An 18,245-nucleotide genomic window follows, 5' to 3' on the forward strand; every position below is an offset into this window, starting at 1 on the left:
CAGGCACCACCCACCTGCTCTCTGCCACGCCCACAGAGACCCCGCCTACCTCACCTGTGCCGGCTACCTTGCAGCCCACGGGTGCCAGCCCCCACCCCTCTCATTTCTACCTGCTTTCCACCCCACCCGCCCGACCTTCTACTCACTTCCCTCTCCTTTACAGCTCGGACCCTTGTTCAAGAACACCAGTGTGGGCCCCCTGTACTCAGGCTGCAGACTGACCTTGCTCAGGTGAGTCCTTGCAATCCCCGACCAGGGCTGCCTCAAGGGCTCCCAGAGCCCAGGAGTCCCCTCCGCTTCCTTCCTGCCTTCTCTGTCCATGTCCTCAGCAGAGGCAGAACTCAGGGCACCAGCTCTAGGATCAAGGCCTCTTCTGATTGTAACCACCCCCCACCCCCACTAACACCCCAGATTCTGTGGAGCCCCTCAGCAGGATGGGGACCCTAGTCTGGTCATCCTTCCAAATTCCCTCCTGTCTCCCTCTGACCAAAGAGGACATTTCCTTTAGGCTTTCAGTTCTGTCCCCAGGATGGAACTCTCAAGACAAGCGTGCCTTTTCTCCTTGTTTTAACCCCAAATTCCAGCTCTTCGCCTGTCTCAGGCAGGAGCTGTCCTGTCCCCATGCCCTGAGGTTGTAGGTTTCACACTCGCAATTCGATACAAATCCTCCCACCCATTGGCTGTGTGCACAGCCCCTCAGTTGCCCTGGCCCCTTCCTGTCCTGCCCAGGGGTCCCAGGAGCCCTGCCTGGGGACTCCACCTATTGTTACCCCCCACCCCCCCCACCCCCAGGCCCGAGAAGGATGGGGCGGCCACTGGAGTGGATGCCGTCTGCACCCACCGCCCTGACCCCGTGGGCCCCGGGCTGGACAGAGAGCGGCTGTACCAGGAGCTGAGCCGGCTGTCCAGTGGTGTGACCAGGCTGGGTCCCTACACGCTGGACCCTGACAGCCTCTACATCAATGGTGAGGGATTGCCGTCTGCGTCCACATTTCCACAGGCCCCACATCCTCCTCTCCATTCCTCCCTCTCGCTCATTACTTGCCCTCCTCAACCCTTCTCCCTCTACCTGTGCAGGTTACACCCGCCAGACCCGGGCCACCACCCCGAGCAGTGAGTATTCAGAGGCTTCAGAAGTCTCTGCAACCCTGTGAGTCCCTCTGCAACCTTAGAATGGAAACAGCCAGGAGCCCACTGCCTGCCCTCCACACCCCTGCTCCAACCCCAGCCTCGGGTGAACGGGGACCTATACCAAGAAATTCCCAGACATGGCCACTCCCTCGCTGGTATCCCCAAGGTGAGGGATCTCCACCACAAACTCTTGGTTTTTTTCTCTCCAGCTTCTATGGTGGCCACATTTTCTGCAGGGATGCCAACCTCCTTTTCCAGTCCCACAGGTAGGCATTCTCTCCTCTGAAGAGGCTCCCAGCTACTCCTGTTGGGTCCTCATCACAGGACATGGGAAGAGGGGTAGAGTGGGTGGCATCTCTCAGGGGAGCCCAAGGCTGACTCCTGAGGATCTGCTGAGCCCTACCCAGGTCCCAGGGATTTCTTGAACACCAATCCCACCCCCAGCACCGGGAGTCCTGAGCTATTCTCTGTAACTTGTGTCTGAAACCTACAGGTGACCCCTGACTTCCAAATCATCCTGCAACCCTTGGAAAGTAGAGCGCAGATCTATTCACTGATAATAGATTTGTCCGGTGGCCAGTTTGCCAAAGCTAACTCGGTAAAGGGCCAATTCTAATTCTTTTTCAGTGTCCCCAGTTAACCAAGTTACCAACAACTTGTTTTAAGGAATATTCCCTATGACTCTATCCAATAGATACGACTTTATTCTTCTTAAAATGTCTTTATGAATATGTTCCTTGTGAATATATATAGTCTTCCTGACCAGAGTCAATGCATAAAATCATTTCATTTTAGTGGCATTTTAAGGAATGTTTGATCTGTTAAAGTCTAGGGACCATGGGGTCATTTCCACTTTTCATGAGTATTTTGTGTGTGTTTGCACCCCCCACCCTCTTTTTATTATGAAAACTGTCAGAAGTAGCAGAAACATTGAAAGAATAGTGCAGGGAACAGCCATCTGTCCGCCACAGTTGCGGACCTTTTGTCTTATTTACTTCTTGTACATAGTTCTATTATGATCTAACACAGGTGGCCCTAAACTATGCCTTGCAAAATCACACAATGGAAAGCATAGGGCTCAACACTCAAAAACCTTGTCAGTGACATGAAAAGTAGACATCTAATAAAACAGCATAGTTTTATATATGTTAAACGGTTAAGAAATACAACAGAAATTACTACAATAAATACGGCACTAAAGAGGTCTGACATTGGCTTGCGGAAGTAGTCAGCAAACAGACTGAAGCTTGTTGAGCAATTGTGAAGAAGTTCGGGAGGGTTGCCCGAAATCCTACAGACACTGGGAACCCGAGGTGGCTATGGGTGACCCTCCTAACACCTCAGGGGTGGTGATTAAGCCGACAGGCATTTGAGTTGTGTGCGTGCATTTTCGTGTATGCCTACAGAGCTAGCGTCAGCTGGGTACTGGGTTTAACTAGTGTTTCCTTTGTGTGTCCTGCGGACAACATCGCACATGACCGGATGGGAAACTTACGTTACGTTCACATTGTTCCCTAATGTATCGATGACCCTGAAAAATGGTGTTTTCAAAGCAAGCATTATGGCAGAGCTGATGGTACAAAGCTGTAGACATAATTTGTTTTTCTTGAACCATTTGAAATTTGAAAATAGCACAATGCTTCACTATTAAGGATTTCAGCAAGAATCGCCACAAAATCAGGACATTGCCTACGTAACCATAACAGCATTACCGTGCTTCAAAAAATAAGAATACTTTGGTGTCATCTGGCATACGGTTCATAGTCACATTTTCCCCAATGTCTCCCTTTTACGGGTGGCTTTTTTCATACCAGGGTTTAGTCAAGCTTTCCATATTGATTAGGTTATTGTCTTTTTAGTGTCTTAATTTAGAATAATGTCACTTACCACCTGTTTTTATTAGGACCACCTTGTTTTTATTGACTTTTAAAGACAACAGAACAGAAGCTGGTTTTGCCTGCTTGCTTTAAATATACTTTTGAATAAGAATATTCTTTTTTTATTTCTAATTTTATTTTATTTAAATTCAATTAACATAGAGTGTATTATTAGTTTCGAGGTAGAGCTCAGTGATTCCTCAGTTGCATATAACACCCAGTGCTGACAACATCCGGTGCCCTCCTTAATGCCGTTACCCAGTTACCCCACCCCCCTACCCCCCCACTTCCCCTCCAACAACCCTCAGTTTGTTTCCTAGAGTTAAGAGTCTCTTATGGTTTGTCTCCCTCTCTGATTTTGTCTTGAATAAGAATACTCTTGAGAGGAATTATTCACAAAGTACACCTTATTATTTGAGTACATGGCGGGGGGGGGGGGTTAGTTGGCAAATTGCTCCTGAGTCAAATTTTCAAATGCAGCTTTGAGGGCTGAACCTGTCTGGGAGGGTCTCCAAAGGGGTCCTGGTAAGAGGAAGAAACTGGCTCAAGCCAAGTCAGTCTTACCGTCCTTAGCTCTGGGTTTCTCACCGATTCTCCTGCGGGTTCAACCCGGAGTAGGGGTTTTGAGGGATTTCTGGGTTGAGCGGAGAAAAAGACACGACCACTAGATGGCAGTAGCACCCACAAACGTTCGGCGCGGGGGAGGTGCCTCAGGGCAGGACACCTTCAAGAGGTTCTGGGTGCAGATCCCTACACAGAAGGGGAGAAGGGCAAGGGGACTCCCAGGGGAGGGGAGTGGTCGGAGAAGACAGTGTCCTGTCTAGGCGATGTCCCTCAGCAAGCAGCCTGGTGGGGAGTCTCTGGGTTAGATAGCTCTGCCCGGAGTGGGGGGTGGAGGCAGTGGCCCAGGCTCTTGGAGGCCCAGGGTTGATCTGTTTTATAATTATCCGCTGCTGGGTGCGGTGTCATGGGGCATGCAAAGCAGGCAGGCTCGGGGTGGCTGAAAGCTGACTGTCCAGGCTATGCTTCAAACAACTGGATAGAAACATTGTGAGTTTGGTCCTGGCAGGCTTTGAGCTCATGGATCCCAGCCTGTTGTGAAGAATTAAATACCCTACGAGCTCCTGGGCAGGCACCATCTCCGGCTCTTTATGTAACACACAGACACCAGCATCTCCCGCTTCCCTATGTGGCCAAAGCTGGAGACCATGGACAATAGAACTTACCACTGACTCGGGGCGCGGCCTCTTCTCTCCCTGCCCCACTGCAGCTGCTGGCCCTGCCCCGGTGCCCTTTACCCTCAACTTCACCATCACCAACCTGCATTACACGAAGGCCATGCGGCCGGGCTCCGCGAAGTTCAATGCCACGGAGTCAATTCTACAAGGCCTGGTGAGAGCCCCCTGCTACCCATCCCCCTTTTCCGGCTTCCTCCCCACCCTCTCTGAGTCTCCTTACTACGCTTTTGGAGGATACAGAGGGCTTGAGGGGCAGACAGTTTCTGGGTTCGAAACTTGGAACTGCCACAGGCCGGTGATGGGCCCTCGGAGTCGTGATCTTGCCTCTTGGTACCGTTTCCTCATCTGTAACACTAAGACAAGAAAAGCCCAGATCCCAAAGGGTTCTTCTGAGAATTCAGCGTTGTATTATACAGAGATGACTGGGGAGCTGCTGTTTGATTTGAAAATCTTGTGTTTTAGAACGGTGATTGCTTTTCCATTTCTTTTTCACTCCCCCACTTCTTCCTCCACAGCTCAAACCCTTGTTTGCCAATAGCAGTATTGGGTCGCTCTACATTGGCTGCAGAGTGACCACACTAAGGTGAGACCTCCTCTTTGCCTGGCCTTAGGAGATAGAGGAAGGTGTGGGCTGGTTGGGTTGGGCTGGCCGGGGCCCGGGCTAGAGAGACAAGCGAGATGCCTAGCGCGCAGAAATGACGGAGGTGCTTGCTCTCAGGGGCTAACCTGTGTCTGCACAGCCCTGAAAGTAAGCACTCCCCTCGATGCTGTGTTCAGGCACCTTGCTGGTCTCACACAGCTCTCGGCTCGGGTGCCAGTCCCGTGCACTGCCCTCTCTAGGTCATCTGAAGCCCAATTGGAGGATCAGACTTGCAAGATCTAACTAGGCCATACAGAGACAGGAAAGGGCATGCCAGCGGGCAGCATTGGGCATTTCTTTCTTTCTTTTTTTTTTTTTTAAGATTTTATTTATTTATGTGACAGAGAGACAGCCAGTGAGAGAGGGAACACAGCAGGGGAGAGGGAGAGGAAGAAGCAGGCTCCCAGCCGAGGAGCCCGATGTGGGACTCGATCCCGGAACGCCGGGATCACACCCTGAGCCGAAGGCAGACACTTAACGACTGCGCTACCCAGGCGCCCCTGGGCATTTCTTTTTCATAAGAGCCTTCTTGGCAGTCCAAGCACTATTCTTTTGGCATCCCGGTGACAGTTAAAGTGCAAAGAAAATATAATCTCAGTGGAGGTTGCTGGAGGGGAGATGGGTGGGGGGATGGGGTCACTGGGGAATGGGCATTAAGGAGGACACGTGATGGAATGAGCACTGGGTGTTCCATGCAACTGATGAATCACTAAATTCTACCCTGAACCTAATAATACAGTATGTGTTAACTAACTTTAATTTAAATTAAAAAAAGAAATAATAACCTCGGTGGCTAGATGACGGAGCCACCCTGGCTTACGTGCCCCATGTCCCAAAAGGTAACCAATATCTCTTGTAACAGTCCTGCCAAGTTAAGAGGTTTACCATACGTAAGGAAGCCCAAAGCTATAGCTTCCTGCCAGGTATTATTGTCCATCTTCCGCCCTCCCAGGAAAGATGCGGGTCATCGACGAGGGCTCATTCTCACCATAAGCAACATAGCAGGCGACACAACTGACCTTGCACCTTTGTCAGGTTTCTAGGAGACCAGAGCTAGAAGTAGCTTGGCTCAAGGTCACTTCCATCCTGTTGAGGTGCAAGGGATACGCTCTTCCTCCCCAGAAATACTCTCGGGCGGTGCAACATGCTGGATCCCCCAGGTTACCCCTTCAGGGTTAGTTTTTCCTGCTTCCCCAGATACTGGGAGCACAAGAAACAGGCACGCAGTGGCTGGGGGTCTTTGCTGGGCAGCGTCTCAGGCTCAATGCTCAAGTGCAAGAATTGGGTTGGGTCAGCCTTCCGAGAGCTGATGAATCTGTTCAGAGCCGCTCTCCAGTGCTAGGGACTGTCGATGTTCGGCTCTGTGGGTATTTGTTTAATTAAACGGTTAATTAATGAGTATTTGGCTCCGGAGCTAGGTGTGGTATATCCATCATTTCTGAACCCCACGAACATTCCAACAAAAGGGTTAGACCATTATCCACGCTGCAAAGATGGGAGAACCGAGTCAGACACACTTCCATGGATTATTCAACAAGTGACAGAGCTAAGGTTTGAACTGGAGTCATCTGACTCTAGAACACCCACTCTGGTCCTTTGTTGCACAAGGATGCAGCTTCTCTTATGAGCGGCTCATGTCTGGACCAAAAGAGCAGATAAGCAGGCAAGCACATACCAGTGGGCTGATGAAATGATGTCCTGGCAGGGATGTCCCTTTGTCCTGTTCCTGTACCCATGTCCTTCTCCCCCCAGGCCTGAAAAGGGTGGAGCAGCCACTGGAGTTGACGCTGTCTGCACCTACCAACCTGACCCCTTGGGTCTGCAGCTGGACAGGGAGCGGCTGTACTGGGAGCTGAGCCACCAGACGCATGGTGTCACCCAGCTCGGTTCCTACGTCCTAGACAGGGACAGGCTCTATGTCAACGGTGAGCATCTGGAGGTGATGGGGGTCTCCATTCTGTTGATGCTCTGAGCTCTAGCCAGAGGATACATCCATGTCTCCCTCTACACTTTTCTCTCCTCGTTCTTCCTTTCCTTGTGAGATCCCCCTTCCCCAGCAGGGGCTCCGTCACATACAGGGAGGTGGGAAGTCAGAGAAAGGTTACAGGAGGTACCATTGGCTGTCTGGCTGGGACAGGACCTCCTGATGGGAACTCTTCCTCCTCTAATGGCCCAGCCCCTTCATCCCTCACTTAAGCCTTTCAGACATCCCACCTCGCTCTTATCCACTCCCTGCAGGTTACACCAGACCACCACCGACCTCCATCCCCAGTGGTAAGTGCCCAAATCCTAGATGGTCCCATGCCCCCACACCTTGTGGGAACAGCTGCTGCCTCTCCCCTAAGCCCAGAGCTTCATGGAGGAAGGGAGCCTTAGCGGCCTTCCCCCGCCGCTGTCTTCCGTGGCTCTGGCTGGGCATGAAGCGCCCCTGCCTCTGGCGTCTCCAACATGATGGGGCTTCGTCTCTCTTATATCTGCTGCTTCCTCCTCAGTTGCCGTGACTTCCACACTCTCGGAAACCTCCGCAGCTCCAGTCTCCTCCAGCTCTACAGGTAAGAACCTTCTCTCCGTGTCTCCTTCCTTCCCACCCATACGCCTTTGTGCTTTGAAATGAGAAGGGCAAGAGAGGGTGCCTGGGTGGCTCAGTCGGTTAAGCGGTTGCCTTCAGCTAAAGATGATTCCAGGGTTCTGGGATCAAGTCCCGTATTGGGCTCCTTGCTCAGCGGGGAGCCTGCTTCTCTCTCTCCCTCTGCCACTCCCCTGCTTGTGCTCTCTCTGTCTCTCTCTCTCAAATAAATAAATAAGTAAAATATTCTTTTTAAGAGAAGAAGAAGAAGGGCAAGAGAGTAGGCGCACACAGCTCAAAGCGAGGGGACAGCGTGGGGAGGGTGATCCTCAGGACCACGCCCTCGTCACCACCAGTCCAGCTCCATCCCTAGGTTTGGAGAGCTCTGTGACTCTGGGTTTTCAGTCCTAGGCTGAACCAGTCACTCCTTTTAATCCGCCCTTTGCTTTCTGTGAAGGTTTTGTATCAGCTAGGTTTTCCTGCCTAACAAACGGCCCTCCAATCTCCGGGATTAACACGGTCCTCTACTGCTGTTCGCTGGCATAGAGGTCAGCGGGACAGTTCCTCCGCTCTGAGCCAGGCTCCCTTATGTGTCTGCGCTGCCCTGAAACTTAGCTAGGAGACTCTGCTCTGGAGGATGCCTGACTGATGGCTGGGGTGCCTCAGTCTCCTTCAGGTGGCCTCTCGTCGTCCCACAGACTAGCTCTGGCTCCTTCCTTTGCTGGTCGTGGGCTTCCTAGAAGCAGGAGAGGGCAAGCCTCGGCGCACAGGCACTTCCCAAGCTTCCGCTTGCACCACGTTTTTCTTGTCCCCTTGGCCAAAGCAAGTCATGGCCAAGTCAGAGTCAGGAGGTGGAGAAACAGACTCCCACCTGTTGGTGGAAGGGGCTGCAAGACCACACTTCCAGGGTGCAGGGCACGGAGTGAAGAATTTGTGGTCACTTTCACAGTCTACCCCAGGTGGCCTGCCAGGGACCAACTTGTGACCGTGTTGGCCTTAGGGGACCCAGGGGCTCAGTTAGTGAGATTAGATGCAGTGGTACATTCTGGAGCAATTCTCAAAGCTTGACCTTCTGCTCGAATGGAATGGAAATAGTCACGGGCAAATCCAGGACTAATTGCCAAAGGGCAGAGACTGAAGCAGAGGAAGCAGGTGGTAGCAAGGACAAAATGACTACAAGGCACGGCAGCAGTATTCACTGACTGTGGGTCACATCAAGGGCACCCTGCTTCACACGCACGGGCTTTGACCCCAGCAGGTGGACGCTGCTGTTTCCCTGTTAAAGAGAGGCATAGACGGGTTCTAGGGGGTCTGGGTATTTTTCTGAGGTCACACAGCCAGTGGATGGGCAGGACTCATGTTTAAGTCATTCAAACTCTAGAATCTGAGCTTCTTCTCCAAAATAGCTGTGTGGCTTTGGGGAAGTGACTTGACTTCTCTGAAACTTTTTTTCAGCCTCTGTCATTTGGAGTAAAAGGATTCACTTCCAGGGTTTGTTTGAGGACATGAGGTACTGGATGGAAAGTTCTTAGCACAGAGTGAGCTCTTACCAAACATCAAGTCTTACTGCTGTTTTTACTGTCATTATTAATATCATTACTATTAGTAGAATAACAAAACAAGGGTTCCCATTTGGGGCGGAGATATTCTGAGCTCTCGTACCAGTTGTGAATATACTGGGCACCAGGGACATGGATCCAGACTTTACTCCACTATCCCTAAATCCAGCTTAGGCAGGGACTCAGAGCACGGCTTCTCTCCCAACCTCACTGCAGTCTCTGGCCCTGACCTGGTTCTGTTCACCCTTAACTTCACCATCACCAACCTGCGCTACACGGAGGACATGCAGCTGATGGGCTCAGCCAAGTTCAACGAAACAGAGATGATCTTGCAGAGCCTGGTGAGAGCCCCACCCACCTCAACCCTCCACTATCCACTGATGTCTTCCTACCCAATGATGCCAGCCCCACTCACCTCTCCCATGCCCCACCTACCTCCCCATGCCCCGCCCCCTCTTCCTGCCTCCCCCCATGCCAGTCCCACCCACCTCTTCCACGTCCTGCCTACCTCCTGCATGCCCCACCCACCTCTCCCTGCCTCCCAACTGATGCCAGCTCCATCCAGCCCTCCCCAACCCTGCCCTTGTCCAGCTCAGTCCTTCTACTCACCTCCCTCTCCTTCAACAGCTCAGACCCTTATTCAAGAACACCAGTGTCGGTCCCCTCTACTCTGACTGCAGACTGACCTCGCTCAGGTGGGACCCCCAGGAGATGGCCCAGTGAGGCACAGTGGAGATTCTTACCATGGGCTGGGTCCTCCCTTTAGCCTCAGCCCTTTTCAGCTCCCAACCTGGAGTAGCCACTGTCCTTTGGGCTGTTGGCCCCCAGGCCCTGCTCTGGACCTTCCCATCCTCCTGAGCCTCAGATCTCCCATGCAATATTTAGTAGGAACAAAATAACAAAACACAGCAACTGGAAAGTTTGCCCCAAAATCCTTTATAAAGGATGCAGTCCCCAGTCTACTGTACCTCCAACCTCACACCGCATGTAAATAGTTTCAAAGGCTAACACACAGCAAGGACTTAGCATGTGTTCGACATTGGGGTTCCTGACGCATGGTCACTCTTGACACTGGGGGCCAGATGGTTATTGTCACGGGCGGTTGTCTCTGCACAACAGGGGGTTCAGCAGCCTCTTGGCCACTGGATAGATGCCTGTGGTATCCCAGCCCCCAAAGTCGTGACAACCAGATCTGTCACCAGACATCACCAAAGGTCTCCTGAGTCACTGGCTGAAATGCTTCCTGGCCATCATTTCCCTAGACTCTCTTAACAGCACTCCTATTATCCCTATTTTACAGATGAGAAATCAAGGCACCAGCAGGTTAAGGAACTTCCCCAGAGCCAATGGCTGCCAAATGGTGGAGCCAGGACTCAAGCCCAGACTCCTTAGGGTCCATGCCCTTTCCCACTAAGCGTGCTTTGCTTCTTTTCTCTGGGAAGAACCATAGGATCGCTCCCCTTCCCCGTAATCCCAGCCTTCAATTCCCTGCAACCTTCCAATGCAGACACGTGCAGCTTGGCCCCACTCTACCGAACGATGGGGCTTCGGAGCGCGAGTGGGCTTCTCCATCCCAAGGTCCCCTGGAGAGTTAAGCCTCAGTGGGCATCTCCCCAGGTTATCTCCATGCCTCCAAAAATAGAATTTGAGAAAGGATTCCCTCGCTGTGGTGCTGGAATAGAGGGGGGTGGAATGAAGCGCTGTTTCTTAGGACCTAGCCCAGGTTGCTGATGGCAGAAGTGACCTTTCCACTCCCCTGGCCTGGAGAACCACAAATTTTCTTTCCATCCACAAACATTGCTTGAGCACCTACTGTGTCCCAGCTCTGTGCTGAGCTCCGAAATCTCCATGGAGGCCAAAAGCATAGACTCTGCCATCAAGAAGAGTGTATTATATTAATTATATGTAAACACATTTATACAAATTAATTATCTGTAATTATTATATGTGAATTATGTAATTAATTCACATATAATTAATAGTAAAAGTAATGGTACATAAAATAGTGGCAGACAATGCCCTAGCACTTAGGGATGTGCCGGATACTATTGTCAGCAGACTTAATCCTCACAAGATACACCTGAGTACCATGATTATTCCCATTTTCGAGATGAGAAACTGAGGCCCAGAGAGACTATTAGAGTGTTGGAATATGGAAGTGTAGTGGGTGTGGGAGAACTTGGAGTGGCAGCTCATACCTGGAGAGGAGGTCGCTGTGGCCAGGAGGCACAGCTCTGGGCCAGGAGGACAGATTCAGGGAGAGGGAACCACAGGTGGCGAGCAGAGCAGAAACGCTCTCCTGCCAGGGCGGAGGCAGAGATAGGCGCAGGGCGGCCGGGTGGACGCCCAGATGGGGTGTGTGTGTTGGGACGGGCACAGCGGGGCTTCATCCGTAGGGAGCCAGAGGATTTCAGCAAACTCCTAATGAGGGAAGATTCCCATTTTAAGTGAAACCTGGTGCTGTGATGATGACAGCGGGTCGGAAAGCACGGGGAGGCCTTTTCAGAATGTGGAGCAAATTCCCTCCGCGCTGGGTGATGGCCTCCCGGGGCCTGTCGGCAGGAGCCCCGCTACTTCCTAGCCTTCCCCATGGCACCCCCATAACGGTACCCCCGAGAACGCTCCGCAGATGGATTGTAATCAGCTGCACCGCTGTGTCCTGCCCTCCGCAGGCCCGAGAAGGCTGGAGCAGCCACCCACGTGAACGCCCTGTGCTTCGGCCGCCGCCACCCCCCGGGCCCCGGGCTGGACAGAGAGCGGCTATACTGGGAGCTGAGCCGGCTGACCCATGGTGTCACCAGGCTGGGCCACTACGGCCTGGAGGAGGACAGTCTCTGCGTCAGTGGTGAGCAGCGGCCCCCTGCGCGCTGCTGAGCGGTCAAGCTCACGGTCCACCCCCTACCCCCTCACCCCTGTCTTCTTTATTCCTGCTGCACCTCAGCGCCTCCCCTCTCTCCTGTGCTCTCTCCGCAGGCTACACCCACCAGACACCAGTAACTGCCCCCAGTGGTGAGTACTCAGGGGTCTTCAGAGCGCCCCCCCCCCAACCAGGGAAGGAAAGCAGCAGGCCCCTGCCCACCAGGCCCCTGCTCCAGCTGTCAGGGAGGGTAGAGGTCGGGGATGCAGGCTGGGAATTCACTGCAGTAAGATTCCGCTGTGCGTCACCTCTGTGCTGTTGGCTGGACACAGAGAAACGGCCAGCACGTGGGGGTTGGGTGGATGCAAGAAAGTTCCCAACGTGGGCTTGAATAAGTAAGAATGTTAGGTGGTAGATTGTCTCCTGTAGGTCCTGCCCACCTTCACCTGCTGCGTGGGACGGTCTCAGGTTGTCCGCACTGGGGGTTCTGACATTAGGTGCCCAGGGACCCTCAGCACTTGGTACGGTCTCCAGTGAAATAGGCCAAGGTCCCAGGCCCTGCCCCTGTATCCACCCCGGGCCTGACTCACGGTGGCCTGTCCTCTCCCTCCCCTGCTGCAGCCACGGGACAACCCCTGGTACCATTCACTCTCAACTTCACTGTCACCAGCCTGCGCTACACGGAGGACATGCAGCCGCCCGGCTCCCTGAAATTTAACAGCACAGAGAAGTCCCTGCAGCTCCAGGTGAGAGCCCCGCCCACCTCCCCTGCCAGCCCCGCCCACCCAGCCTTCATCCCGCCTACTGATGCCAGGCCAGCCTTTTCTGCCCAGTCCTTGGGAGCTAGCCCCTCCCACCTCACTCTTGCCCCACCCACCGATGGCCATCCTGCCCCTGCATCTCACATCATCTGGTTACTTCCCTTGCTCTCACCCACAGCTCGGACTCTTGTTCAAGAACACCAGTGTGGGCCCCCTGTACTCAGGCTGCAGACTGACCTTGCTCAGGTGAGTCCTTGCAATCCCCGGCCAGGGCTGCCTCAAGGGCTCCCAGAGCCCAGGAGTCCCCTCCGCTTCCTTCCTGCCTTCTCTGTCCATGTCCTCAGCAGAGGCGGAACTCGGGGCACCGGCTCTAGGATCAAGGCCTCTTCTGATTGTAACCACCCCCCACCCCCACTAACACACACCCCAGATTCTGTGGAGCCCCTCAGCAGGATGGGGACCCTAGTCTGGTCATCCTTCCAAATTCCCTCCTGTCTCCCTCTGACCAAAGAGGACATTTCCTTTAGGCTTTCAGTTCTGTCCCCAGGATGGAACTCTCAAGACAAGCGTGCCTTTTCTCCTTGTTTTAACCCCAAATTCCAGCTCTTCGCCTGTCTCAGGCAGGAGCTGTCCTGTCCCCATGCCCTGAGGTTGTAGGTTTCACACTCGCAATTCGATACAAATCCTCCCACCCATTGGCTGTGTGCACAGCCCCTCAGTTGCCCTGGCCCCTTCCTGTCCTGCCCAGGGGTCCCAGGAGCCCTGCCTGGGGACTCCACCTATTGTTACCCCCCACCCCCCCCACCCCCAGGCCCGAGAAGGATGGGGCGGCCACTGGAGTGGATGCCGTCTGCACCCACCGCCCTGACCCCGTGGGCCCCGGGCTGGACAGAGAGCGGCTGTACCAGGAGCTGAGCCGGCTGTCCAGTGGTGTCACCAGGCTGGGTCCCTACACGCTGGACCCTGACAGCCTCTACATCAATGGTGAGGGATTGTCGTCTGCATCCACATTTCCACAGGCCCCACATCCTCCTCTCCATTCCTCCCTCTCGCTCATTACTCGCCCTCCTCAACCCTTCTCCCTCTACCTGTGCAGGTTACACCCGCCAGACCCGGGCCACCACCCCGAGCAGTGAGTATTCAAAGGCTTCAGAAGTCTCTGCAACCCTGTGAGTCCCTCTGCAACCTTAGAATGCAAACAGCCAGGAGCCCACTGCCTGCCCTCTGCACCCCTGCTCCAGCCCAGCTTCGGGTGAACGGGGACCTATACCCATTAAAACCCCAGACATGGGCGCTGGTCCCTGGCATCTGCAGGATGAGGAGGTCCCCGTCCTGAGCACTCGTCTGCTCCCAGCTTCTCCGATGACAGAGTGTACGTTAATGGTGACTTCCGTGTAGGGCCGTCCTCCGCGCTGAGGGCCTCTGCTGCGTCAGGGTTCTGCATGAGTTCAGACCTCCACTGGGGGTTCACGTTTCCAAGGGCTTTGAGCAGGTCCTTTGTCTGTCTGGAGATGGGGCGAGTAGACTTTGCTCCCTTCCGGTGCCTAATCATCTTCCTTTTTAAGAATCACAGCTGCGATGCGCCAGCTGCCATCTCCCCAGCAGCCAGGTTGCCTCTTCACTGAGGACCTCTCCTTTCCCCTGCTCACTGTCACTCCCCCTCTTCACAGGTTACACCCACCCAGCTTCAGCCACCGCCCCCAACAGTGAGTATTTCAGACTTCTGTGAGCCTGGGCCCACCACCCTCTCCCTAAAGATAAGATCTGCTCAACCAGCCAGGCCTTCCCTCCTGTTCCCCCTTTCTGGATGGGAAGGAGTCCAGAGGATGTGCATGGAAGTGTGGGCTGAGCTGGAGGGGACAGGAGCCACCCCCCCCCCACAACACAGCCGAGGACGATGCCCCGACTCCAGGCTAAAGGGGGCATAGAGCCAGGCACACAGTTTATAACTAGAGCCCCCACTGCCACCATTCCCTTACAGGCATAACACACCTTTGATTTCATCCCTTGTGTTCTTTTTCCTCTGCTGCTGTGACCCCTGCATCCTTCCCCAAATCCTCTCTGGCTCCACCCTTCAAGCCTGCAAGTAGGAAGGTCCTACTGGTACCAAAATCATTACTGCAAAATCATTCATTCAACATCACTTCTTCCCTCCTTATTGCTTACTTAGCTTCCCCGGGGAAACTCGTGCATTTCTGTGGGTTTCAGGGACCATCTAGCTGTTCAAAGTCCAGCTGTTCAGAATCCTAATCCTGAGTCCAGCCCACTCCACACAGCAGCTCCTGGCGCTTGGTCCACCCACCTCCTGGACATCACCCAGCCCCTTGGTCTCTGACCCTCCCAAACTTGCTCCTTTTCCTTATCACCAAAGGCAGGAACACAGGTGCCAACCTTGACCTTCCCTCTCACTCACCTCCCATCCATCCATCACCAAATCATCTTTTCTCCTTTCATAATATCTTGCACGTCCTTGCTCTGCATCTGTCATTCAGCCTTTATTCAGGCCACTGGCATTTTTTGCTAGGACTGGTGCAGTAGCCTCTACTCTGTCCTACAGTCTTCTGCACAGCAGCTGCCAACGACCCTCCCGATGTACTTCTGTCCACAGAATTCCTGTCTTGTTGACAATCTTTGGATGACTCCACTTTATCCATAAGTCATGTCCAAACCCCTGAGCTAGTCACTGCTCCCCTTTTGGGGCTCAGAGGGCCCCTCCAGTCTCATGTCTCTACATGGCCATAATGAAAACAGTCAAGTCCCTTGAGTGCAACTGCTCTGTCCTCCTGTCAGGCTCATACCCAGACTGATTTCTTCTGCTTGAGCACTCCTCCACTTGCTCAACTCCTGTTCACCTAACTCTTTTTTTTTTTTTAAGAGTTTTTATTTATTTATTTGACACAGAGAGAGACAGCCAGCGAGAGAAGGAACACAAGCAGAGGGAGTGGGAGAGGAAGGAGCAGGCTCACAGCAGAGGAGCCTGATGTGGGGCTCGATCCCATAACGGCAGGATCACGCCCTGAGCCGAAGGCAGACGCTTAACCGCTGTGCCACCCAGGCGCCCCTTGTTCACCTAACTCTTATTCATGCTTTCGGTCTCACCTAAAATGATGCTTCCTCCCGGAAGCTGTCCTCAGTCCTTGGCTGGGTGCCTCCCTGGAACTGCACACCCTCCTGGTTCCGCATGACAGTCTGGCTACTCTCCTGGCCACAATTTTAGGAGACTGTGCCCTATTTACCCTTGGCCCACAGAGCCCAGCACAGACCCTCGCACACATTAGATACCCAATATTCACTGGCTGAATGAATGAGCGAAAGTTCCTGATGTCTAAAAATCCCATAACATTTTCTCCTTCAGCTTCTGCATCATGGCTGTACTTAGGTCCATTCCTGGTGCTCCACTCTTAGAGCTCCAGGCAATCTTAGTCCTTGCTATGGTCCAAACTGGACATTTTTCTCTTCCTCCCCCCCTGCAGCCACTGGCCCCACTCTGGTGTCCTTCACCCTGAACTTGACCATCACCAACCTGCACTACACGAAAGACATGGGGCACCCAGCTTCTTCCAAGTTCAACTCCACTGAGCGGATCCTCCAGCACTGGGTGAGAGCCCCTCAATGACCACCATCAGCCCCTCCACACACTGGCTCGTGTAGCCCTTCAGCCCCTCCGCTCACCCCCTCCTCTTTCCCCACCAGCTCAGGCTTTTGTTCAGTAAGACCAGCGTCGGCCCCCTCTATGCTGGCTGCAGACTGGCCTCGCTCAGGTGAGACCCCCAGATGGAGGGATGCCTTGGGTCTGGTGGACCTTCATGTACGGGCCGGCAGGGCTCCGGTGTCCAGCACCCACCATAATACCTTCACGTGTTCCTTGTGCCCAGGTGGTGGGAGCGCTCAGTCCTTAGAAATGAAGCGTCACGTTTCTCCTTACGGAATTCAGATGATCATTTGTTTTAGATGAAAGCTTTCCTCTTGGAAGAACCTCTGTATCTTGTCTTTAAATTCCAATTCAAGTGTTTTCTGTTCTTAGATGTGAGGGGGTTGTCTCAGACGAGAGACGCTTAGTAGAGCCCCCTCTGGGCTTGAGCCAGCCCTTTCTGTCCCCTCTCAGCCACCTGCCTTCTACGCTCTTGCTTTCCACATCCAGAAGGACCCCTCCTCAGTATTCCACGTCCACACGTCCTTCCTTCCCCAGGCTTGAGAAGGGCGGAGCAGCGACTGGAGTGGACATGATCTGCACCATTCACTCTGAGCCTGCGGGCCCCAGGCTGGACAGAGAGCAGCTGTACTGGGAGCTGAGCCGGGAGACCTATGGCATCACCCAGCTGGGGCCCTTCGCCCTGGACAGGCACAGCCTCTACGTCAATGGTGAGAAGCTGTGCTCCAGGCAGGGTCTCTCTCCTGGCCAGAGTTTTCTTTCTCTAAAAGGAGCTGTGGTACATCTCCTTCTTCTCTGGTCTTGGTTCTGATAATGTAACCGTGGGCTCCAGCCACCTATAATGTTCTTGCCTGGACACCTCCTCCCTGAACATCCCCTCCACTGCCTCTTCCCCTTTGCTTTTCCTGCAGAGGCCCCTAAATCCTACGTTTCCCTTGATCCTTTGTGCTCACCCTGACTCTTACTTAGCTCCTCTGGCCTTCTCTCCACAGGTTACACTTACGGAACCACAGCCCCGACCACCACTAGTGAGTATTCCTGGCCCTGGTTTCCTGGGTCCCAATCCCACTCTGTTCTCCTTTACCTCCTGTCCTCGGTGAGAAAAACAGCTGGAAGGGCCCCTCACTCATCCCTTCACTCCCCGGGTTCTGGTGGAGAGTCCCAGCCCAGGGCAAGAACATCTCACACCCAGATCTGTCCTCCTACCATTCTGACCCTCACGTGGTTATCACTCGGGCTCTCCTAAAACCCTGCCCTGTACTCTTCTCGTATCCTCCTACTCACCTCTCTGTCCGCTATTCCGAGAGTGTCTCAACGTCAGTGTTGCACCATTTGTTGGGTTTTCAGTGAACACGTGTCGAAGCTGACCGCCTTCCAGGCACCGTGCTACGTCACATGCTGTCTGGTCAGCTCTGGCTACCAAAGCACGGTATCACAGGCCGGGTGGCTCAGATGACAGAAGTGGGTTTTCTCACAGTGCTGGAGGTTGGAAGCCCAGAGCCAGGGGCCAGCAGGGTCGGTCGCTCTGAAGCCTCTCTCCTTGGCGTGCAGGTGGCACCCTCTGGCCACCTCTTGGCTGGTCAATCCTTTGCACACACATTCCCGGTGTCCCTCTGGGTCCTAATCTTGTCTTATACCAATAGCAGCCAGATTGGATTAGGGGCCAACCCAGAAGCCTCATTTTAACTCAGTTATCTAAAGGCCCTGTCTCCAAATACAATCACCTACGGAGGTACTAGGGATTAGAGCTTCTCGAATTTTGGGGTGTGTATGCGGGGACGAGGGGGAGACACAATTCATCCAAAACACATGCACTTTATCTTTTAGTTCTCCTTGCTACAACCATGTGACTTAGCTCCGTTTCAGCTCAGGCTCAGAGAGGCTGCCAAGCCACACAGCAAATAAATAATAGAACCAAGAGTTCCCGTGACTCCAAAAACTCAGTCTCACTCATCTATCAGTTA

At 53.5% G+C, this 18,245-nt stretch overlaps 1 protein-coding gene across 1 annotated transcript in view; it reads left to right on the forward strand.

Annotated features, from left to right (window-relative positions):
• The window catches only part of MUC16 (mucin 16, cell surface associated), a 117,875-nt gene that overhangs the window by 76,424 nt on the left and 23,206 nt on the right, over positions 1-18,245 (forward strand). The window contains exons 30-51 of the mRNA XM_087867739.1: positions 164-231; positions 793-965; positions 1,078-1,113; positions 1,341-1,397; positions 4,279-4,400; positions 4,762-4,829; positions 6,639-6,811; positions 7,125-7,160; positions 7,379-7,438; positions 9,228-9,352; positions 9,639-9,706; positions 11,684-11,856; positions 11,985-12,020; positions 12,490-12,614; positions 12,808-12,875; positions 13,441-13,613; positions 13,726-13,761; positions 14,300-14,335; positions 16,103-16,227; positions 16,323-16,390; positions 16,819-16,991; positions 17,274-17,309. Coding sequence (XP_087723865.1) covers positions 164-231; positions 793-965; positions 1,078-1,113; positions 1,341-1,397; positions 4,279-4,400; positions 4,762-4,829; positions 6,639-6,811; positions 7,125-7,160; positions 7,379-7,438; positions 9,228-9,352; positions 9,639-9,706; positions 11,684-11,856; positions 11,985-12,020; positions 12,490-12,614; positions 12,808-12,875; positions 13,441-13,613; positions 13,726-13,761; positions 14,300-14,335; positions 16,103-16,227; positions 16,323-16,390; positions 16,819-16,991; positions 17,274-17,309 — 2,035 coding nt within the window. The remainder of the gene's footprint in view (positions 1-163; positions 232-792; positions 966-1,077; positions 1,114-1,340; positions 1,398-4,278; positions 4,401-4,761; positions 4,830-6,638; positions 6,812-7,124; positions 7,161-7,378; positions 7,439-9,227; positions 9,353-9,638; positions 9,707-11,683; positions 11,857-11,984; positions 12,021-12,489; positions 12,615-12,807; positions 12,876-13,440; positions 13,614-13,725; positions 13,762-14,299; positions 14,336-16,102; positions 16,228-16,322; positions 16,391-16,818; positions 16,992-17,273; positions 17,310-18,245) is intronic.

This window comes from Ursus americanus, chromosome 14 (assembly GCF_024610735.1).
Source record: "Ursus americanus isolate L20-20 chromosome 14, mUrsAme1.1.p, whole genome shotgun sequence".
Classification (NCBI taxonomy): Eukaryota; Metazoa; Chordata; class Mammalia; order Carnivora; family Ursidae; genus Ursus; species Ursus americanus.